This window comes from Rhinopithecus bieti, unplaced genomic scaffold (genome assembly GCF_001698545.2).
Source record: "Rhinopithecus bieti isolate Rb0 unplaced genomic scaffold, ASM169854v2 scaffold_11964, whole genome shotgun sequence".
Classification (NCBI taxonomy): Eukaryota; Metazoa; Chordata; class Mammalia; order Primates; family Cercopithecidae; genus Rhinopithecus; species Rhinopithecus bieti.
Genome location: NW_016807677.1, coordinates 2,135,478 through 2,160,555, shown reverse-complemented (window position 1 = coordinate 2,160,555; position 25,078 = coordinate 2,135,478). Strand labels below are relative to the sequence as shown.

General features: G+C 41.7%; 1 protein-coding gene across 2 annotated transcripts; it reads right to left on the bottom strand.

Annotated features, from left to right (window-relative positions):
* Window positions 1–24: 24 nt before the first annotated feature.
* Window positions 25–25,078, bottom strand: BUD13 (BUD13 spliceosome associated protein). Of its 2 annotated transcripts, none has more exons than XM_017883117.1 (10): window positions 24,884–25,078; window positions 22,179–22,272; window positions 17,809–17,893; window positions 15,071–15,748; window positions 13,273–13,490; window positions 11,652–11,757; window positions 10,872–11,010; window positions 10,376–10,560; window positions 9,741–9,822; window positions 25–428 (listed from the first exon to the last, which is right to left on the bottom strand). In XM_017883117.1, exons 1-10 carry the CDS (start codon window positions 25,024–25,026, stop codon window positions 335–337), a joined length of 1,824 nt encoding a protein of 607 aa, XP_017738606.1. In that variant the 5' UTR covers window positions 25,027–25,078; the 3' UTR covers window positions 25–334. The 2 variants fall into 2 exon arrangements, with proteins under 2 accessions (XP_017738606.1, XP_017738607.1); XM_017883118.1 differs by having other exon boundaries at window positions 15,071–15,697.

The following is a 25,078-nucleotide window of genomic DNA, read 5'->3' as shown; positions in this document are numbered from 1 at the left end:
CAGAATACCCAGTTAAGAAAATAATTTAAAAAAATAAATATATGTTTATTTAAAAAAGGAAAAGAAAAACCCTAACCAAGAACAACCCCTGGTACACTGAGAAATCAATGCTTCCTCTGAAAGCCAGCAACAGCTGGTGTTGTCATACCCAAGAAGTACAGGTACCTCAGTCCAAGCATCAGGTCTCGAATATTCTTCTGTGGTCAAAACTGGCATTCAACAGGGTGCTGGTCTTTGTGGGCTCCAATTATTAGCACAGACAACTGTTACTGCTGGATATCTCACTGCCTATGCCCACTACCACAGCCCAGCCACCCCCACAGCCTCAGGCAAGTTACATATCCTCAACACTCCATTTGTAGGCAAGTTCCTCCACTGCCTTCTTGCTGGCAAGCCTGGCAAAGCGCTTCTGTTCAAATCCATTGGATCTGCAATCAAAAGAGATATACTATTCAGCCAGAACCCTGAAAGAGACATTTATTTTAAAAGAAAGGGAGGAGTTCACAATATAATGAAAAGGGGGGAAAGTAAGGAGTCATATGAAAATATTTAAGGCATAGCCGGGCATGGTGGCTCACACCTGTATTCCCAGCACTTTGGGAGGCTGAGGCGGGTGGATCACGAGGTCAGGAGTTCATGACCAGCCTGAACAATATGGTGAAACCCTGTCTCTACTAAAAATACAAAAACTAGCTGGATGCAGTGGCAGGTGCCTGTAATCCAGCTATTCAGGAGGCTGAAGCAGGAGAATCGCTTGAACGTGGGCGGTGGAGGCTGCAGTGAGCTGAGATCGTGCCACTGCACTCCAGGCTGGGTGACATAGTGAGACTCTGTCTCAAAAAACAAAAAAAGGAAAAGAAAATATTTAAGGTATATGCAGTAGAATCAAAGGGATGAAATATATCATTCATCCTTTTCTTGGTCCTTGTTCAGACCCTTCCCCCACTCTGACAGCTATTTCAAACATGTGCCACTCTTTTTTTTTTTTTTTTTTTTTGAGATGGAGTCTCACTCTGTCGCCCCGGCTGGAGTGCAGTGGCCGGATCTCAGCTCATTGCAAGCTCCACCTCCCGGGTTCACGCCATTCTCCTGCCTCAGCCTCCCGTGTAGCTGGGACTACAGGCGCCCGCCACCTCGCCCGGCTAGTTTTTTGTAGTTTTAGTAGAGACGGGGTTTCACCATGTTAGCCAGGATGGTCTCGATCTCCTGACCTCGTGATCCACCCGTCTCGGCCTCCCAAAGTGCTGGGATTACAGGCTTGAGCCACCGCGCCCGGCCACATTTGCCACTCTTTAAAAGCCCAGTTTTCTTTCAGCTGATGTCCACATCTTATATTTTGTCCATTCATTACAAAAACATTTATTGAATTTTGTTTATATACTAGGTACCATGGTAGGCACTGCATGAAAATGAGTATCACACAGCACTTGTTCTGATGAACTCCCAGACTAGTGGAAGAGACAGACATTTAAACAAATAAATTAAAAGAACCGCTTAAACTCTGGCAGAAATACATATGGGGTATCATGGAATCAGCTTTGGGGAGGTATGATAAAAAGGTGACATGAGGGTTGGGCAAGAATGATCAGTAAAGGCTTTGTGTTAACTACAGCACTGGGGATGGGAAGGGTCAGAAGGGTCTGGAGGTCATTTCAGAACGGAATAAGCAACAAGAACAAAGGCACAGAAATAAGAAGTGGCCTGGTATGTGCAGCAAACCAAAGGCAAACTGGTATGGCTGGAGCCTGAAGTACAACAAAGGGAACAGCCATGAGTCAAAGTTGGAAAGGTAGGCAGAGGCCAATGCATAATGAGCTTTGTAGGCCATGGTAAAAAGCTTAGATTTCATCCAGAAAGGACAGATTTAAAGCAAGAACTTAAACTGCATTTCAAAGAGATCACTCTGGAGGAGATCTGGGGTGGGAAAATCACTGCAATGGTCCAGGCAACAGATGATGAAGACAATGATAAAGAGGGATGGAAGAGAGAAGATACAGGAGGCAAAATTAGTAAGACTAATTAGTAGGACTAATCGATTAGGTACACAAGGACAAAGAAGGAGGAGGCAAATTAGAGAGCACAAGAGTAGTAGCAGGCTACAGTAGAAGATGATGAGTTCAGCTTTAAATACAATGCATTTGAAATCTCTCAAGTCCAAATCAATAGAGAAACACATAGCTAAATACACCAGACCAAGATGCAAATACTGATTTGGAAATCATGTACATATAGGTCATAGTTGAAAACATGACTAGGTAAGAATCGGCCAGAGGGAGCACATAGAGTGTGAACAGCTAAAAATTATGGATGGAGCCCTGGGAAAGATTTAAGAGGCGCACAGAGGAAGAGGAGTTTGCAAAGGTGGCCCAAGAATGATCAGAGAAAAGAACCAGGGGTAGGGTGTCATGGAAAACAATACAGGGGTGAATTTCAAGGAGGTAGTGAGTGGTCCTCAAATCCCTTCTAATTACCATGCATTCTCTTGGTCTTCTTATCTAAACTTCTTGAAACAGCCTGTATTCACTATTTGTTTCCTCACTTTTCATTCACTCCTTAATACATTAGAACCTGGCCATTGTTTCACTATACCATGGAACTAGCCCTTTCAAGTCATCAATGATATTCCTTGTTGCCAAATCCAGTGACTCCTCCTTCCTCTTCCCCAAATCAGCAAACAGGTCCCTCCAGCTCACCCCTAACCACATTCCCACTTTCTATTCTCTTACTAACCATCCTTACTACCACTGCCTGAAGGTCATAGTTCAGACATTCATTACCTTTAGCCTGAGCTACTGCAAAAGCCTTGCAATCTTGTGCCTTTCAAATCCTTCCAATCTTGTGCCTTTCAAATCCTTCGCATTACTGCTACAATGGATTTGTCTATCTAAATTGCAGAGCTGTTTTTAATCCTTCCGTGGCTCCCCTTTACCTCTAGGGTAAAGACCAAGCTCCTCAGAAAGGCTTCCAGGGCCTTCTGTGATCAGGGTCTGCCAACCTCTCTCATCCATCTCAAACTTCATGCTATCCAACAACAGCAAATTACTTATGGACCCCCCACCACCTGGTATCACCATGGTGTCTCATAGCCTTATGACTCTGCACATATAGGACCCTCTTCCTTTAACATCCTTCCTTTCCTTCTTATCTTGGCTGGTTTACCAATATCCCTTAAAACTCAGCTCCCATATTTCATCCGTTAGGAAGCACTTCCTGATCACATCCTCCTAAGGCTCAACTCACTCTTCCTTTGTGCTCCCAAAACATCTTGAAAATCTTCTATAGTAACATTAACTAAACAGCATTGAAATTGTCTTCTATTCTAGACTGAAAGTGAGCTCCTGGGCTCAGGGGCTATCTCTCATTAATCATGGAATCCCTAGTACCTAGTACCTAGCTGCTTACACTTATAACATGTATGCTAAGACTTTCCCTTAAGGAATGAGTGGAGTAACGGAGGGCTTTAAGAAGGGAAACTTGGCCAGACATGGCAGCTCACGCCTGTAATCCTAGCACTTTGGGAGGCCAAGGTGGGTGGATCACCTGAGGTGAGAAGTTAGAGACCAGCCTGGCCAACATGGTGAAACCCTGTCTCTATTTAAAAAATACAAAAATTAGCTGGGTGTGGTACACACGCCTGTAATCCCAGCTACTCGGGAGGCTGAGGCAGAAGAATCGCTTGAACCCAGGAGGTGGAGGTTCCAGTGAGCCAAGATCATGCCACTGCACTCTAGCCTGAGCGACAAGAGCGAAATTCCGTCTCAAAAAAAAAAAAAGAAAAAGAAGAAGAAGGGAAGTTTATTATAAATGGCATCCTCTCCAAACTTAGAAACATGGATGGTACTCCAAAGCACTAAAGAAACCACTGTTTTTTACCTTGGTAACAAGGTCTTAAGAGATTTATACTAATATGATAACACAAAGGACATATGAATAACAAACACCAAATCCTAAGCAGAATCAGAAAACAAATTGCAGGAGAACTCACAGTGGAAAGAGCTTTGGACCAGAGAATCAGGAACAGAGTTCTAATTCCAGCTTTCTCAGGGAAACTGCATGCCTCTAGGCAAACTGCTTATTTATTGGGCTTTAGTTTCTCTTTTAATTAATAGGGGCTGGGTAATTACCTCATGGATTTTTCCAACTGTAACATACTATATATCTGTTCTGGAAATATCCCCTTGCAGTGGGCCCAATAGAGACAAAACTAGGAAAGATGATGAAAGATGAATAACAGAAAGAAAGCAAGGGTGACAAAGGGAAATAAGAGGAGAAATCTAGGATAAAATCAGAACAAGAAGTAGAAAAAAGCAACTGAGAAAGATGAAGACAAATTAAACACTAGTAAAAAACTAGGTCAGGGAGAATTCTGTTTTGGGTCCAAAATTAAAAAACAAAAAACAAAACTCGGTAGCAGGGAACATCTGTAGGGTTGTACTATAAAAGATCTACTTCTGGCCGTATGTATGGCAAATGAGTATTCTGAAAAATCCTCCTTCTACCAAAAGCCTACATACTTTTTGCAGTTCATGTAGTGAACCGCAAACGGAACTAGTAAGCTAGCCTGTAACCACAGCTACCCTAAAGATATCTAACAAGATGAGGAACTATAGTCATCTTATAGACATCTGCCAATATCAGAAAAAAGAGTTTTACATTTTTTTATTCTAGAGACGGGGTCTCACTATGTTACCTAGCCTGGACTTTAACTCGTGGGTTCAAGGAATCTTCCTGCCTCAGCCTCCCAAGTAGCTGGTACTACAGACACATGCCACCACACCTGGCTGTTGGATTTTGATGGCACCATGAGGGACAGAAGACAATGCCTTAGGCCCATATAAGGTAGGGAGTTAGATTCTAGACACTGCAGAGTAACCTGAGCAGACTAACCTATCCTCAGTTAGCAACCATAAAACCTAGACAAAATAAAGAAATACAGGTATTTGAACATGTGGAAGAGTGACCAAAAGTAAGTATAAACTGGATGAAGTCTATATATGAGAAGAGATTTGCTAGAGGGCAACTTCCCAAACAGCACAGCTCATGAAGGCAGAAAGCCACAGGCTTACTGGCTTGAGGAGTTAGTGCAAAGTGGGCAGAACAGCTAGGAAATTAGGAGGGAAATCTTGAAAGAGAAGGAACTACAAAAGGGATGAACCTCAAAATCTACATACAAACCCTACTCAAATCCTTGGCTGACTGTTAAACAACACATGTGTAGAGAAAATACCATCAGGCCAATACAAAAAAAAGGGCAGCTAGAAACTAAAAGAACTGAGCAGAGATTGTAGCTGCGGTCCACTGCAAAGGAGAAAGTTTGGAGTTCAGCCATGTTAGCTACCTGCTAGAATAAAAACCAACACACTTAAGAGGAATACAGTATAACAGAACTCAAAGTCTCCACAGTGAATCATTCATGATGCCTAGTAACAATTTTAAAAAGTGACCAGACAGGTAAATAAACAGGAAAATGCAATACACATCGAAGAAAAAGCAGTCAATAGAAAGCAATCCTGTGGTGAATCAAATGTTGCAATCAGCAGACAGGACTTCAAAGCACCAATTATGTATCATAAATATTTTCAAGAAGAGGAAAATGTCTCATAATTAACAGATGGGAAATCTCAGCAGAGAAATGTAAGCTATTAAATGGAAATTTTAGAGTTGAAAAACAAACCAGCTAAAACAAAAAATCCACAATTGATAGTAACTGATAGAAAAATACAGACACAAAAAAACCCAGAACATAGGTGATCTAAGATCTAAACACTATTAACCACCTTGACCTCACTGACATTTATAAAACACTACCTTTTATAACTACAGAATATACGTTCTCTTCAAGTGCAAACGAAACATTCAGAAGACAGACTACATACTGGGCCATAAAACACATCTGACAAATTTCATTTGTATTATTGTTTTTTGAGACAGGGTCTCACTCTGTCATCCAGGCTGGAGTGCAGTGGTGCAATCACAGTGCATTGCAGCCTCGACCTCCCTGGGCTCAGTGATCCTCACACCTCAGCCTCCAGAGTAGCTGGGACTACAGGCGTGTGCCACCATGCCCGACTAATTTTTATATTTTTTTGTAGAGACAGGGTTTTGCCATGTTGCCCAGGCTGGTCTCAAATTCTGAGGCTCAAGCAATTTCGTCTGCCTTGGGCTCCCAAAGTGTTGGGATTACAGGCATGAGCCACTGTGCCTGACCAACAAATTTCAAAAGATCAAAATATTACAGTATATTATCTAACCAAAATTGAATTAAATTACAAGTAAATAGCAGTAAGATATCTAGAAAAGTCCAAATATTTGGAATTAATGCACTCCTAAATAACCCATGGAGCAAAGAATAAACCAAAAGGATAATTAGAAAATATTTTGAACAAAATCCAATATACATTCCTGAAAACAAAACTCTCAGCAAAACAGGAATAGAAGGGAACTTTAACTCAATAAAGGGTATCTACAAAAAACCTACAGCTTACAACACACTTAATGGTAAAAAACTAAATGTTTTCCTCCTGAGATTAGGAACAAAGCAAAGATGTCTGCTCTCACTACTTCTATTCGACATCTGCACTGAAGTGCTAGCTAATGCAACAGGGCAAGAAAAAGAAGCAAAAAGCATCTAGATTGGAAAGTAAGAAATCAAACTGTATGCAAAGATGGAACGACCCTCTAGGTACAAAATCTGATGGAATCTATAAAAAAGCTATTGTACAAAGTGAGCTTTACCAGAAGGAAAACAACTGACAATACAGTGTAACAGAACTCAAAGTCTCTACAGTGTATCATTCATGATGTCTAGTAACAATTTTAAAAAGTGACTAGACAGGTAAACAAACAGGGCAATGTAACCCACACTGAAGAAAAAGCTGCCAATATAGAAACCAATCCTGTGGCGAATCAAATGTTGCAATTAGCAGACAGGAAGGACTTTAAAGCACCAATTATATATCATAAATATTTTCAAGAAGAGGAAAATATCTCATAATGAACAGATGGGAAATCTCAGCAGAGAAATTAAGCTATTAAATGGAAACAGCTCAAGCAATGGAAATGCCAGTGATAACATTTAAACTTTCAAGTGTAAATTAGAATTCTGAAAACCTGTGAACTCTTTAACTTCCCATTATTTAAAGATTTTTGTGATGAGACCAGAAGTGATGTTAACAAAAGTGACTTTCTGATATTGTATAGTGGAAATACGTCAACATTTGGAAGGTCTGAAAAACTCAGCAAACCAATATTTTACAAATGACCAATGCATGATGTTATAAAATCATGCATGGGTAAACGATCCACTAAAAACATTAAAAAAATTAATATAACAGTAATGAAAGTTCTTTGATCTGGTTTCAGGTTCCACATAGCTCACCTTTAAGAAACCAGCACTTGTTGAGTTTTTGTGTTAACATTAAGAAATATAATATGCCTTCTCTTTCTAACTACCTATGTGTGAGGCTAAATTTTCTTCCTATACTTCAACTGAACAACATATCACAGCAGACAAACGCAATCAAGTTACCTACTATTAAGTCAGACATTAATGAGATTTGCAAAAATGTAAATCAATGCTATCCTTCTATTTTTTCACTTGGAAAATGTAGTTATTTTTCATTTAAAAATACAGTAATTATGGGTGCAGCACACCAACATGGCACATGTATACATATGTAACAAACCTGCATGTTGTGCATACGTACCCTAGAACATAAAGTATAATAATAAAAATTATGTTAATGTAATTAGTTTATTATTTTTTAGAATGAATAAACACTCTTTAAATGTCTGAGTTTTAATTTATAACATGGTAAATATCAATATACATAATCCACATCAACAAAAGCTTTTTGAGGTCATCAGTAATTTTTAAGAGTGTAGGCCAGGCACGGTGGCTCAAGCCTGTAATCCCAGCACTTTGGGAAGTCGAGGCAGACGATCATATGAGCCCAGGAACTGAAGACCAGCCTGGCCAACGTGGCAAAAACCCCGTCTCTACTAAAAATACAAAAATTAGCTGGGTATGGTGATGCACACCTGTAATCCCAAATACTCAGGCCGCAGAAGCATGAGAATTGCTTGAACCCGGGAAGTGGAGATCGCACCACTGCACTCCAGCCCAGGCAACAGAGCAAGACTCTGCCTCAACAACAACAAAAAACAAGAGTGGTTGGGCATGGTGGCTCACCTGTAATCCTGTAATCCTGTAAACCTGGAATTCTAGTACTCTGGGAGGCCAAGGTGGACGTATCACCTGAGGTCAGGAGTTCGAGACCAGCCTGGCAACATGGTGAAAACCCATCTCTACTAAAGATATAAAAAATTAGCTGGGCATGGCAGCGCGCACCTGTAATCCCAACTACTCGGGAGGCTGGGGCAGGAGAATCGCTCGAATCCGGGAGGCAGAGGTTGCAGTGAGCTGAGATTGCGCCACTGCATTCCAGCCTGGGCAACAGGGCGAGACTCCATCTCAAAAAAAAAAAAAAAGAGTGTAAAAGGATCCTGAAATTAAAAAGTTTGAGAATTATTGTGCTAGATACTAAAACAATGTCCTTTAGTAGGCAAGAGGAGATAGGATCTAATACGTGAGTACACGAACTGACTCTGAATGGAAGCAAATATAGTTCATCCATCATAAGAGACAGGAAGTTAGAGCATGTGGGTACAGATGCTGGTAGGTAGACAGATGAGGTGGTAGAGGACTGTGAGACATTAAAAGTGATTGCCTCGGCCGGGCGCGGTGGCTCAAGCCTGTAATCCCAGCACTTTGGGAGGCCGAGACGGGCGGATCACGAGGTCAGGAGATCGAGACCCTCCTGGCTAACACGGTGAAACCCCGTCTCTACTAAAAACTACAAAAAACTAGCCAGGTGAGGTGGCGGGCGCCTGTAGCCCCAGCTACTCGGGAGGCTGAGGCAGGAGAATGGCTCCGGGAGGCGGAGCTTGCAGTGAGCTGAGATCCGGCCACTGTACTCCAGCCTGGGCGACAGAGCGAGAATCCATCTCAAAAAAAAAAAAAGTGATTGCCTCCTAAGACCGTAAAGTGAATAAAGATTCAGAGGCTACATTTTAAAGACATATCACATAGAAGGCTCCAGACCACGACTCACCACTCGACCCCTCTAAACCTTAGAAAATATCATTACAAGTAACCAATGTCCAAAACAAAGGGTGTCTTATCTGAACCACCTGAGTTGTTTGTACAGAGCTTTAAAAAGTGTTATGAAAAGGAAACAGAAAGAGGAGTGTTCCAAGCATGAAAAATTAGGATTTGGGGACCTCAGAAATAGAAGCAAGCAAAGTGCATATTTTTCACCTTGTGATTAAAGCAGAGAATGAAATAAAGTGTGGAGCAACTTACGAGTGGTTAGGGAAGGTTACAGTCAGGTAGAAGAGAAAATAAAAAAGTAAGAAATACCCAGGCTTGGCCGGGCGCGGTGGCTCAAGCCTGTAATCCCAGCACTTTGGGAGGCCGAGACGGGCGGATCACGAGGTCAGCAGATCGAGACCATCCTGGCTAACACGGTGTGACCCCGTCTCTATTGAAAATACAAAAAACTAGCCGGGTGAGGTGGCGGGCGCCTGTAGTCCCAGCTACTCGGGAGGCTGAGGCAGGAGAATGGCATGAACCCGGGAGGCGGAGCTTGCAGTGAGCTGAGATCTGGCCGCTGCACTCCAGCCTGGGCGGCAGAGCGAGACTCCGTTTCAAAAAAAAAAAAAGAAATACCCAGGCTTACCTGTCCACTCCATCCCAGCGATATCCGGGCCAGATATTAAATCTGTTGGGAGGAGGTGCTGGACCGCTGTAGCGAGGTCTCACTAAAGAGAGGAGTAAGAAAAAAGTATTTAGTTAATGACATAATTTAATTCAGAGCTGGATGGCAATGTGGGAATTTATTATTATTATTATTTTTTTTTTTAATAGAGTCTCACTCTGTTACCCAGGCTGGAGTACAGTGGCACAATCTCGGCTTACTGCAACCTCCGCGTCCTGGGTTCAAGCGATTCTCGTGCCTTAGCCTCCTAAGTAGTTGGGATTACAAGCGTGCACCACCACGTCTAGCTAATGTTTTTTTGGTATTTTTAGTAGAGACGGGGTTTCACCATGGCCAGGCTGGTCTCCAACTCCTGACCTCAGGTGATTCACCCGCCTCAGCCTCCCAAAGTGCTGGGATTACAAGCATGAGCCACCGCGCCTGGCTCGGAAAAATTTTCATATAGAAAGACCAGTTGAGTTGAATCTAAACTCACAAATACAATGAATTTAAATTATTTGGGAAATCCTTCCTTGCATACAGCTATGTAACAGCATCCTAAAGACTCTCTCTCTTCACAAGTCACCTCCAGCTCTGATGATTCCCAGAAGTCCCACCTTTTTTATTCTTGTTCTCCTTGGCCTTATTCTTCTTGATGAAGTTGGCCATGGGGTCCCCCTCTCTTTCTTGTTCTCTTAGCATCCTATCCAGATCTTCGTCATCAATATAGCGGGCCAGAGGCTTTTGCATCTCTTTCACTGCATCCTCCACATTTTGTTGCTGTTGCCGGCTCTGGGCAAGCCTGGGCAAAAAAGAACCAAGAGTGTTTGCTATGACATTTTCACTTCTACACAAGATGGACCATACTGCTAAATTTGGAGACTCTCCTCTTTCTAGTAGTACCCTAGGGCAAATACTGAGCAGGGTAAAATTCCCAGAATATCCACTGGAAGTGTGGAATATATCAATATCTAGGAAGAAGATTCAGCACACCAAATTTCCCATTACTGATAACAGCTCTGAAGGCATAAGAAAGTGAGTGATCAAGAAGAGCAGAGAAATGACTTGTTCCAGTCACTGCCATCTTGTTTACCCTTTCAGTGGTTCCCTTACCCTTTTCCCCACTGGGCATACAGCTCATCTCTCTCTGAGTCCTTTTCTGCTTTCCTCCTTTGTTCTAAACGTTCCAGTTTCAAATTCCTCTTACGACCGGACTTATCTCGAAATACGGTTTCAGCATATTGAAATTCAGCTGCAAAGGAAAATTATACTCAAATATCAGGATATAACATTCTAAGAGATCAAATCAACCACTTGGGATTCTAATGCTAGATAAGAACTTCTGCAGCCAGACCAAAGTAGTTCCTACCAACATCTAGGTGCATATTGGCACTGGGCCTGAGAAATGGCATTTTTCTTTTTTTTTCGATATGGAGTCTCGCTCTGTTGCCCAGGCTGGAGTGCAGTGGCGCCATCTTGGCTCACCGCAACCTCCACCTCCCAGGTTCAAGAGATTCTCCTGTCTCAGTTTCCTGAGTAGCTGGGATTACAGGCATGCAACACCACGCCTGGCTAGTTTTTTTCTATTTTTAGTAGAGATGGGGTTTCATCATGTTAGCCAGGCTGGTCTCGAACTACAGACCTCAGCTGATCCACTCGCCTCGGACTACCAAAGTGCTGGAATTACAATGAGTCACCACGCCTGGGCGAAATGGCATTTTTCAAGAAGGAAAGAAACACTGGGACTCACTGAGAAATTATAACCATGCATAAAACCAGAGCTGAAATTTCATAGCAATTAAAAGTTTAAAATATCAGGTATAATAAGCTAAATTTAAAAAAAAAAAAAAAAAACATGAGCCTGGATTGGTCTCTGCACTTTCATATTTTTACCTTCAAATGCCATGGTTTCTTGATCCTGTTTCTTGAGCTCCTGCTGTTCTCGCTGTATGTCAGTTAACACCAACCCAGTTTTAGCCCCAGAATACATGTGTGCAGCCTATGCAATGGAAAAGGGAGCATCCAACATTAACGAGATGATGTGGCAGTAGGCTCCATGGGTACACAGTTAGTTGCATTTGTGTCTGATGACCAGCAATAATTAAACCTCAAACTCTAGCTTTACATTCTCATTAATTACCACAGGATTCAAAAACTATAAAAGAAAATCAAATTGCATCGAAACCATCAAGTTTAAGAGTAAGCAGAAACACAAACTAACAATATGTTAAAGGGAGAGCTACACATTTGCATTTCTGACTTTTCAGAAAATAAACTGCACACATGAAGATTCTCTCAGGTCATCTGATCAGAAACCAGTATAAAGTACTAAGCCTTCCATTAGAGACCAACACTGATAAAATATTCCATTTACAGTACAAACTCAAGCAAACCTAAGATCCTTAAATTGTGGATATATTTCAGGGTAATAACAAAAGATCTAACCAAATGAAAACTTTTTGCTAATTTCCACTTAGTATCAAGATAGCAAACCAGCCCACGAATGAAGCACACAGTATATCCTGATATCCTTAAGCAACCAAATTAGACTAATATTAAGTTTTCCATGAACTAAACAGATATATAAAATGTCGAGGGGTCCAGCTGAAACAGAGACCTCTTTTTTCCCTAAAAGAGAAGAATCTCACTCCCAGGGTAAAGAACAAGCTGGTCTACCCTGCCAGGACCAGTCTTCTTAAGAGTCTTCTACAGACAAGATTTACCTGATAAGTCTGCACTGGGCAGAAAAATGCACATCACAGGCTCTATCATTCTGTTTCTTAACAACTCACAAATAAGATTCCTTTACTACTACCAATGTTCTTTACAATATAATTACTCAAGGTTCACATGGATTTTTGGGTTTCTTGGCTAATTCATCAAGCTTTATCATGAATTCAAAACAAAACATTGACCTTTCAGACAACATGATTTCTAAAAGTGGTTTCATATTTTAAGTGTCTGTTCTTAAGTTCTGGATACAGAGGCCTATAGTCCAATTTATACTAGTAAATCACTAACACTAGATACTTACTTTGTCCCAGACACTGTGCTAAGAGTTTTACTTACACTGGCTTAATCATCATAATAACTGTACACAGTAGGTACTACTATTATCCACAATTTACAGATAAAGAAACTGAGGTTTAGAGATATTAAGCATCTTGCCAAATGATCCGTTTGACACGTTTGTGCTCCAAACTCCACTCTGCAAATTACAGTCCCTAGTTTAATCCTAAGAAAATAGGCAGCTTTTCTGGACCTGTTAAAATGAGACCGTAGAATTAAGAGGCTATAAAAGCAGAAGCTACTTGGGAAATCTGGTATCTGTAAGTCCATCTGGGATAGGTTATAGCCAGTTTGCCTTCAGAAAGAAAGACCTCCAAAGGTCCTTTTAACTAAGATTTACTACACTTCTAAGAGCTACATCCTTCTTCTTGGCTTCTCTGGGACATATATAAAACTGAGAGAAGAGTCACACAAAAAGAAGGACATGGCTCCTGAAAATCCTGACCTTCTTTCCAGGAGGCTGACTCCTTCGAGGCGGGGACAGGTCAGAATCAGAAGATTTGGTCCTCTGTCTCCTCCTTGGTGGAGAGAGGTCAGAATCAGAGCTCCGGTGTCTAGGTCTATTCCGTGGAGGTGACAGATCTGAATCGGAATCCTGGTGCCCTGGACTTTGTTTATGCCGTGGAGAAGAAAGGTCTGAATCAGTTGTTTTCTGGCAGTCACCTGGATAGGAACAAAGAATCTGTGTGACTCTGATGTCCCCTAGGTGAAGAACTTACATGAAATCTCCTATGGCTGGGAGAAGAACCTAGAAATTAAAGAATTCCTTTTATTTTATTTTATTTTTTTTTTGAGACAGAGTCTCAGGCTGGAGTGCAGTGGTGTGATCTCAGCTCACTGCAATCTCCGCCTCCTGGGTTCAAGCAATTCTTGTGCCTCTGCCTCCCAAGCAGCTGGAATTACAGGTGTATGTCACCATGCCCAGCTAATTTTTGTGTTTTTAGTAGAGATGGGATTTCGCCAATGTTGGCCAGGCTAGTCTTGAACTCCTGACCTGAGGTGATTCGGCTGCCTCGGCCTTCAAAGTGCTAGGATTATAGGCTTGAGCCACCATGCCTGGCCAAAGAGTTCTTTAATCCCCTTGGAAGAATCTAAGAAAATAACTTACCAAGCTAATGTGCAATATTTATTTAGTTTTTCTATGAAGAATTATCATTAACCTAAACATAAGTATGGATGACATAGGAGAAGAGCAAAGTCAGAAACAACTTTTAAGACCAACAGGTAGAAGATGGCATTCTATTCCCAAGTGACCACTGACTGTAACTGGTGTGTAAGATCTCCACACACTCCTCTATGTCAGTAACTCCACTCATGGAAAGACAGCTCTCCATAGTGTGGCAAAAGTCAGAAATACCTAGAATTATATTCTGATATCCTCCGACTAAAGGATAACAAAGTGCTTTAATTTAAAATTAAAGTAGTTCCTAGGAACAAAAGAGGGAGTAAAAAATGTAACTGCACAGGCCTAAATTCTAGTGACTGTATAAGCATCACAAGTCACCTCCCAAATAGCATTCTGCAATATGTATCGACAGTCTTTAAAAGGGCCACATCTTCTGACCCAGTACATCAACTTCTCAGCTTTCTAGGAAACCTATATAGAAGTAGTTGAATTTCCAGGAAATCCATCTAGAAGTAGATAAGGAAATAATCCAAAATGGGGACAACAGTTTATGTACAAGGATGTTCATTATAGAATTACAGAAGCAAAAACTTAGAAATAACCAAAACCATTCTTTATTAGGAAAATGATTAAATTTATGTAATGAAACACTATTAAAAATCATATTAACATAAAGATGTTTTTATGGCCTGAGGAAGACTGTTAAGAAAGGAGAGCAGGCAAGATTGCACATGCAATACAAATGTTCTACATAGCCAGAGCTCAACTATATAAAAAAGGCAAACCAAAAAAGACTAAGATGACCCTGGCTACAACACTAATTGCCTCTGAATGACAGAATTTTGTGTCACATTTTATCTTTATACACTTCTGTACATTCTAAAGCTTCTGCAACAAATAAATTGTACTTTTCTATGGGGTGGGGCGAGTACATAAAAAGATACATGAAAACCTTCCTCCCTGCCACCATAATTCTTTAACTCTCCCAAACCCAGCCTCTCACTTTTCAAAACTTTCCCAAAGAAACTCCATTCTTATACCTAACAAAACAAGTAAAGGGCCAAAAGAAAGCTCCCAGGGATACATATGTCCCTCTCATGGACAGTCATATGCTCACCTTTGGAATCAAACTGCTTCTTGTCTCCAAAATGGGATTTTGTTTGCTTTTTTCGTGGAGGAGAGAGGTCATGGTCATACTCATATTTGCTGTTCTTTGGGAGTGACGAATGGGAGGCTCCTGACTCCTTCCAATGTGGAGAAGTCTTGTTAGAGGCTCTTTCTGGGGCTTTACCACTTTTGGTTCTGGGTAGGGAATGAGCGACAGTAGGAGCCAAATCAGGGGAGTCATGATGGGCCCTTCTGAGTTGCTGTGTGTCTGAAGAACCAAGAGTCCTCCTAGATGTGTCAGGGGAGTTGTTATGGACCCTTCTGGGGGTAGAGATATCTGAGGAATCATGACGGGCTCGCTTAGGAGGAGAGGGATCTGGTGAATCATGACGGACTCTCCTAGGAGATGCACCTGAAGAATTATGCTGAGGCCTCCTGGGAGGAGAAGGATCTGGAGAATCATGACGGGCCCTCCTTGGAGGTGAAGTGTCTGAGGAGTCATGACGGATCCTCCTGGGAGGAGATGTGTCTGAGTCATGACGAGCCCCTCTGAGGGGAGAAGGATCTGGGGTGTCGTGACGGGCCCTCCTAGGAGATGAATCCGGGGTATCATGACGGACTCTCCTAGGAGATGAATCTAGGGTATCATGAAGAAAATGCCTGTGTGAGGGTAGGTCTTCATTGTGGCCTAAACACAAAAAACAAAGAGTCAGATTCCCACAAATGCTCTGTCCCTCTGTCCACCCCCACACCCAGTTTCAAGACATGCTCCAGCAGCACATACCTCAGAACTGCTCAAAAAGCCCAAAAGGCCTGCACAGTTTTCTTGCTTAGTGGCCGCAAATCACCACTCATGAATATCTTAAGAATAACCCCTCCGCCTACCAAGTCATAAATTTGCAAAGCATTTTCAGTACATTTTTCATATTATACCCTTTAAGGTAAGCAGGGCAGGTACCCTTGTATTATGAACAGAGCCTCTGTTTTCAGCTGAGGAGCTGAGCGACTTCTTACCCAAGGTCACAGCTACTAAGATGAAGACACAGGCTAGAATCCAAATCTTCTAACTCCCAGTCCAATATTCTTTCTAAAACCTCATTTGTGCAGAGTTCCCAGCTAGTGGCTCCTACTGATATTTTGCCTAGATACTTTATAGTTTGTACTCACTCCTCTTTCAAAAGGTAAATTGACTAAAACGGTGAATATCAAAATAAAATGCTGTTAACTATTTAATCCATTTCACTGTGCTCTTTGTTAGAGAGGGGAAAAATCACAAAAAAAGAAAGGAGCAAGTAATTACCAATCACCTACTGTGTGCCAATGTTTTATAGAGATTACCTGATTCAATTCTCATAAGCCTAGGACATAAATATTGTCATTTCCATTTTATAGATGAGGAAGTTAATACTCAGAAAGACTAACTTGCCAAAGTCATATTGCTAATAAGTGGTGGAGGAATATTTAAATTCAGCTCTATTTGACTCCAGAGTCCATGTGCAATCTTTAAAATATGTAAATCTTTAAAGTTAAAATACAAGTCTGAGACCTTCCATTTTCAAAGGCACCACAGAATGAAATATCTATAGCATCTGGAACGATTTCAAAATCCAGTTCTTCCTCTACCTCTATCTCTTGTCATTGAGTTCCATAGCCCAAATAAAAATAAAGGCTGGGTAGGAACCAATGAATACTTGTTAAATGAATGAATTAAAACAAGTCAACTCCTTTACTTTGGGGAACAGGTCTATCTGACTGGAATCCACTCCACAGAGAAAAGTATGATGTCTGTGGGGGGCCTAACAGTAAATCTGAAGGAAGTAAGGATCAGAGATTGGTAAGCGTATTTCCAGTAACAGATTGGGATGGGGAAGTGAAAGCAAGGCAGAAGAAAAGGAGTGAAGGAGTGAGTGAGTGAGTGAGTGTGTGTGACTGACTTTCTAAACATTCAGATACAGAAAAGCACTGTGTGTGTGTCTGTGTGTCTTCCTAGACAAACAAGATATGGAGACCAAAAGATTCTCTTTGGAAAAGAATTCTGATTAGGCTACAAAAATCAAATGCCTACTAGCAATTAAACAATTCTACAGATATTTATTAAAGGCAGCTCCTTGTGCTAGACAGGGGACTATCATGGCAAATAAGACCAGTCTATGCTCAAACAGATGTGACACACAAATGCTTTTTATCCAAGTCTCCAGGACTCAAATTTTTTTCGAGAGTTAAGTTATAAATATTAGCTTCCTAGAGTCTAAAGTGGGCAAGTGGAGGGTAATGCACTGTAAAATACCAATATTTAAGGAAAGAAGAGAGAAATTTACTAACAAAACAGAACAAAACATTGGTCCTTGACCCCCCAGAAATGAGTTGCTTCATTGTAGAAGAGGACAGTGGTAGCTAAAGCCCCCAAATTCTGTTCCTGTTTCTTGTAAACTCCTCCCAAAGTCTTGCCTATATACCAAGGGCTCTCCTATTCTGAGTCAAAGAGGAATGTGTGCTCACAGGCCTCCAAATTAGTCACCGACCTCAGTAACCCTAATGCCAAAATACAAGAGAAAGAGGAACATCTGGTTTCTAAGTTCCTATGTCTTACTACTTCTGAAGAAGTCCAGCTTCCTTTTCCTGCTTTATTTTCAGGACCAATGACACACTAAAAAAAACTATGCATTCCTCTAAAAGAAAAGTGTAGAAAAGAAAAAAAAGACCTCCCCTACTAATGGAGATTTAGATTTATCTATTGTTGAAACTCACCTCCCAGAAGCTTCCATTTGGCACTGGAACGAAAGGCCTCCATCTGCTTTACCTCTTCTGGCCGCTCATCCACAAACTCTGCCACCTGTGGGAGTAAAGATTTCCTATGCTAAGGAAATCCACAGGATCCAGCCAAGAAGCACTGTCTCAAGAACCTGAAGTTACAACCATTCTGATTCCTAACCTAAGGGCGCACACATATCCAACACAGTCATGAAGAAATACGTAGGGGTCTTCAGTTATGCTAGCTCCATAAGCACCTGATTGTCACTGTATTGGTTGAATTGTAGATCCTTCTCTAATTAATCAATTTCCCCGCAAAGGTTAATTTCTTTCATTACAAACCTTTTTATTAACCTGCTAGGTACACAACAGCCACTTGTAAGCTAACACTAAATTCCTATTACGCTTTTACTTCTACATTAAGAGTGAAAACATAGGTGGCCCCCCATCATGCCTAGCACTAATCAAGGACTTTGGGTTTCTATGAAACCTTTCTTGTTGTAGGTAGTCACAATAATAGGTTTTCTTGAATACAACCAAAAAGAGCCACTGAGATGTACACAGAATCATTAATCTTTAAGAGCTAAAACCACATTTCTTATCTTCCAAACTTCCAAACAAATCAGAATCTTCTCTATAGTATTCCTAATAAATGGTCACTCACCCAATCCCTTCCTGACAAGGACCTCATTATCTTACAACGCAGTCCACTGCATTTTTCAAAAATGGTAGAAAGTTCTTAGTTTTACTGGTCTCATCTCTACCTTCCTATAACTTCTTTGAATTGATTCTAGTTCTGACCTCTGATGCAACTGATCCATTTTCCACATGACAAATTTTCAAAGAATGATGGCATAATAAATCCTAGTTACAGAGTAGCAACTATGTGCAAGGTACTGTGTTTTACTCATATAATCTAACTCGATTCTCACAATAACCCTGCAAAGAAAGGCTCCACACTACTGAATAGCAAACTGACTCAGAGAAGTTAAGTAACTTTCTCAATGTCACAAGCTAACAAGTGGCAGAACTGGAATTTAAATCCAGGTCATAACAGCCCTCTACTTCTCTGAAAATCCTACCATCATTCTTCATATAATCCAGTTTTGAGATCTCTCACTGAGCATTAAAAGCACAGGTTTTGGGCAAGATGAATTAAGATCTAAACCCCAGTTCTGCCACTTAGCATTTGTGTAACCTTTGGTAAATTATTCTAAGCCTCAATTTCCTCATTTGTAAAAGTGGGATTCAAAGGATTGCTATAAGGATCGAATGAGATAATTCACGTAAGCTTAGCCATGCGTGGTACATGATAAATGCTCAATAAATTACACCTATTAGTTATTCCTGTGCTGCCACTGCTATCATAATCATCATAATCGTTTTGCCATTATTACTGGTGGTGGTGGTGGTGATCTTGCAGTTACAAAAATGAATTCAATAATCAAGATCTGTTTTAACCAATGCAGAGAGCAGTGACACTAAAGCCTCCTTTGTTTAGGTTTTTGGGCCATCATAAAAGCAAGACAATATCAAAAGAAAATGGCCAGGTGAGGTGGCTCATTCCTGTAATCCCAGCACTTTGGGAGGCTGAGGCGGGTGGATCGCTTCAGCCCAGGAGTTCATGACCAGCCTGGGCAACACAGCAAAACCCCGTCTCTACTAAAAACATGAAAATTAGCTGGGCATGGTGGCAGGCAACTATAATCCCAGCTATTCGGGAGGCTGAGGCAGGAGGTTCGCTTGAGCCAAGATCGAGCCACTGCACTCCAGCATTGGTGACAATGCAAGAATCTGCCTGAAAAAAATAATAATAAATAAAAACTATTATGAAGTAAGTGAAAAGGCAAATGATAAAATACACCTACAACATAAGCCTAATGAACATATAAAAAATGATTCATTTCACTAGTGTTAGAAGAAACTGGGCCAGGCACGGTGGCTCACATCTGTAATCCCAGCACTTTGGGAGTCCGAGGCAGGTGGATCACGAGGTCAGGAGATCGAGATCATCCCGGCTAACACGGTGAAACCCCGTCTCTACTAAAAATACAAAAAATTAGCTGGGCATGGTGGCAGGAGCCTGCAGTTTCAGTTACTCTGGAGGCTGAGGCAGGAGAATGGCGTGAACACAGGAGGCGGAGCTTGCAGTGAGCCGAGATTGCACCACTGCACTTCAGCCTGGGCGACAGAGCGAGACTCCGTCTCAGAAAAAAAAAAAAAGAAACTGGATACCATTACTCATTTGCTAAATCGGCATAGGTTTGCTATTGGTTTTGTTTTCTTAATAATTCTTTAATATCGGCCGGGCATGTGGCTAACACCTGTAATCCCAACACTTTAGGAGGCCTAGGCGGGAGGATCACTTGAGCCCAGGAGTTCAAGACCAGACTGGGCAACACAGAGACCTCATCTCCACAAAAAATACACAAAATTAGCCAGGCATTGAAGTGCGCACCTTTGGTACCAGCTAGTTGTGGGGCTACGGTAGGAGGACTGCTTGCACCTGGGAGGTAGAGGCTACAATGGGCCATGATCATACCACTGTACTTCAGCCTGGGCAACAGAGCAAGACCCTGTCTCAAAAATAATAATAATAATATTGATGACGTAGGCGAACTGGCATTCTCATTACCTCTAGTGGGAGTGTAAACTGCTGGCACCTTTTGGAAAGCAATATGGGAATATAACTAAAAAGAACCATACCCTTTGATCCATTCATTTCATATTATGGGAATAAAGAAAGAAACTGATTTCTACAAATGATTTATGTACAATGATGTATGACATTTTAAAAGTGGAAACAGTTCATGTATCCAGTAATAAAACAGATTAAATAAATATATATAGTGAACCGCTACATAACCAATAAAAATCATACACTCAAAGAATATTTTAAGGTCTTACCAAAGTATCCAAAACATATTATTTAGCAGAAGAGTAGACTCCAAAACCATATGTACAGTATGATCCCAATTATGTTCAAAAAAATAAAACACAAGCATGTATAATCTCTAAAGAGAAAAACCTGAAGAGATATGCATCCAAATATCAGCAGTTATCTTTGGATGGTCACAATATAAGTGGTTATTCTTTTAAAAACTTTAAACTTTTTTCAATTCCCAAATATTCTGTAATAAATATGCATTGCTTTCATAAAATTAAAAAATAACAACAAACATTGTTAATATTTATTTGTTCTGACCAAAACTAAACTGGCTCCCTAAGATCACTATTTTCCTTCTAATTACTAGCAAGCCCTCTTTTAAATAATCTATTTTAGAATTTTGCTGGGAATTAATATTAAATACTCATCTGGAATCCATCTTTACCACCTTTAGTGGAATTCAGCCTATCAACAGCTCTCCTTTCCACTTTGTTTCTCAGAAATTCTCAGCAATGGTTTCATGAACCACTGGGAGGTCATTTGCCTATGATTTTGTCCACCTGGCTCTTATTTATCCTTCAAAACTCAATATTTACATCTTTCAGGATATCTCCCAACAGAATACAAAGTATGCTACCTCCCCTGGGCTCTAATGGTACTTGGTACATATGTGAAATATCCCCAACATTTACCATACTGTTGAAATTTATTTGAAATTGTTTTTCATTCTAGGGTATAAACTCTAAAATATAGCTATGTTCTATTAATCTATGTATCTCCAGTATTTAGGCAAGAATATACAATTTGAAAGTTTGGTTAAATCAATGAAAAAAAGGAGCAAATAAAAAGTTCCCTATAATTGAACCTCAGCATTGTTTTTAAGGAAGATTCCAACAAACTGAAGCACAGCTAATTCACATCATTACTCTATCACTGATGTTGAGGAGTCTTCTCTCTGTGATCCGTCTCATTTCTAGGCTGATGGGCCCTCCATAAAGAGAGGAGTTGGTGTATAGGCATCAGCAAAGAAAACTATTTTAAACAGCTCTTTGGAAACTGTCACCTCTTTTCTGTTCTCAACTAACCCCCTACAAATTTACCCTGAGCTGGGAAAAGAAATTGAGAAGCCTGGCCTGGCACGGTGGCTCACACCTGTAATTCCAGCACTTTGGGTGGCCAAGGTGGGTGGATCACCTGAGGTCAGGAGTTCAAGACCAGCCTGGCCAACATGGTGAAACCCCGTCTCTACAAAATACAAAAAAAAAAATTAGCCGGGCATGATGACGGGTGCCTGTAATCCCAGCTACTCAGGAGGCTGAGGCAGGAGAATCGCCTGAACCCAGGAGGTAGAGGTTGCAGTGAGCCAAGATCACGCCATTGCACTCCAGCCCAGGTGACAAAGTGAGACTCCGTCTGAAAAAAAAAAAAAATTGAGAAGCTTGCTTCATTTCAAAATCCTGACAGCCCCAAAGATACCTACCACAGGCAAATCTCCATCATCTTCCTCTTCCTCTTTTTCTGGTTTACTTGTGGAGATAGCGGTCCAGCTCACATCATCATCCACAATCCGCATTCTAAATGAGAATAAGAAGATCAAAAAGAGTCATTCTAGGATACCAGCCTAAAAGTATTAAATCCATTAAATTATTAAATAGATTTAAAACCAGTTTAAATCTATTGGTTTTAAAATAAAAGTTCAAAATCCTACAGGATCCTGCATGGTCCAGTCTTTGTCTACAAGGTCATCTTAATCTCCTACTGCTACTTCCTTGGTTGAACACCTCCCTGGGTCATCCTTTGGTGCCTAGGAAGCAGCCAAGTTACTAACGCATCAGTTTTCACATATGCAGTTCCTTCCCTCTGCCTGATCTACTCTTCTCAATCTTTTTCTTTTTTGAGACAGGGTCTCACACTGTTGCCCAGGCTGGAGTGCAAGGGCACCATCATGGCTCCCTGCAGACTTGACTTCCCGGGGTTAAGTTATTCTCTCCACTCAGTCTCCCAAGTAGCTGGGACTACAGGCACGTGCCACTGTGCCTGACTATTTTTTTTTATTTTTTGTAGAAACAGGGTTTAACCATGTTGCCCAGACTGGTCCCAAACTCCTATATGCAAGCAATCCGCCTGCCTCAGCCTCCCAAAGTGCTGGAGTTACAGGCGAGAGCCATCGCACCCAGCCTCGCAAACTTTTCTTGACTGCTTCCCCCGATTCCCTCACCATCCCACACTCACTCAAGATTATGGACCCAGCCGGGCCCAGTGGCTCACGCCTGTAATCCCAGCACTTGGAGGCCGAGGCAGGTGGATCACGAGGTCAGGAGATCGAGACCAACCTGGCTAACACGGTGAAACTCTGTCTCTACTAAAAATACAAAAAATTAGCCAGGTGTGGTGGCGGGCGCCTGTAGTCCCAGCTACTTGGGAGGCTGAGGCAGGAGAACAGCGTGAACCCTGTAGTTGGAGCTTGCAGTGAGCTGAGATCACACCACTGCACTCCAGCCTGGGTGACAGAGTGAGACTCTGTCTCAAAAAAAAAAAAAAAAAAAAAAAAAAAAAAAGACTAAGAACTCTTGTTAAAAACTCTTAGAATACTTTCATTGCATTTATCATAAAGAAAATATATCAATTAGTTGTGTAATTAGTTGCTTAAAGCCTGTATTCCCACTAAACTATAAGCTCCACAAGAACAGGGACTATGTTTCTTTTTGTTCACAGAGGCATCCTCAACACCCTACAGTAACTGGAATACGGTGTATTCAATAAATGCTTGTTACATGGATAAACAATAGTTGAGCCCCAATAATAACAATGACTGCCATGATGAGAAGTTATTCAAAAAGCCAGGGTCACTTAATGCAATCCCTCTAATCACAACCACCACTTCATAAAAGCATTATCATTCAGTATTATTCCCGTTTTAAAGATAAGGAAACTGCAGCTCAGTGAGATGAAACACCTTGCCCAAGGGTACACAGCCTATAAAGTGGCACAGCTAGGATTCGAACTCTGACCAGTGCTGCTCCAATACTCAAGCTACTTTCATCACATGGCACTGCCTCCAAAGGATCCACACAAGTCAGCGAAGCAGAAAGACGAGGACAATACTAAGGCAAGCACCAAACCAGAAAACAACATAGACTAGTTCTTTAGAACAATGTGACTTCACTGGGTATCTTAGTGCCTTAAGGTTACTGTAACAAAGTACCACAAAATTGCGTGGCATAAAACAACAGAAACTCTCACAGTTCTGGAAGCTAGCAATCTGAAATCCACGTGTCTGCAAGGCCATCCTCCCTGGAAAGTCCGTAGGGGAGAATCTTTCCTTGCCTCTCCCAGCTTCTGGTAGCCCCAGGCATACCTTGGTTTTTGGCAACATAAATCCAATCCAATCTCAGCCTTCATCTAGACATGGTCGTTTTTCCTTTGTTGCTGTGTCTGTATCCATACTTCCCTCTTTTTAAAAGGAAAACATTTTGTATTTGGCACCCACCTTAATCAAGTATGACCTCGTCTTAACTGATTACATCTCCAAAAACCCTATTTCTAAATGTCACATTCTGTGGGTGGAAAACTATTTGGTAGGGCCCACTACATTGGGCCACAAAATTTTCCCATTTGAAAATAATACCCAGTTCATGGTACTGTTGTAAGGCTTAAACAAACTTATGTTTAAATTTCTTATAATGTTGCCTGGCAAGAAAAGTATAACTATGTAAATGTTAACTTCTCTTGTTAGTAGGACTATTACTAAGAGTAACAGGAGGTGATCAGAGGTCTCTCATTCAGAACCAAGTCCTTGGGATTTGGGAATCCCCACAGGCAGGTACCGGACCCTAAAGATCCAAGCACAGAGGCTTTGAATCCGCTCCATTATTCTCGGGGCGCAATATTCCTTCTCCATGGGAGAGAACGGAAGTCTACCAAGGCGGGAAAAGAGTAATCAAAGTTACAGCCCGGCTCTAACGCACTGACGCTACTGCTTAGAGGCTCGAGGTGTAAGCGGGGCGGCAGAGGCAATGCGGGGCCTCAAGCGATGTGAGTGGGGCCCTGGGCATGAGCAGGGGTCGGCGGAGAAGCCAGGAGACCCCCAAGAAGGAAGGAGTCGCCAGGCGACCGAGGGCGGAGTTGGGAAGGGTGAGAGGTGGCGAGTCGTCGCAGGCCCCGCCCCGGCCGGTACCAACTCACCCCTTGCCGCCGGCCCCGCCAGGCTTCGGCCGTTTTTTGCGACGCTTGCGACCGGACTCAGACCCCCGGTCGATGCCGGCATCTGCCCCAGACAAATAACGCTTCAGATACTCGGCCTTGGAAAGCGGCGGAGCTGCCGCCATGGCAGCGGCGAGGGCAGAGAGACGGGTCGGCGCTGGGGACAAAACTCCTCAA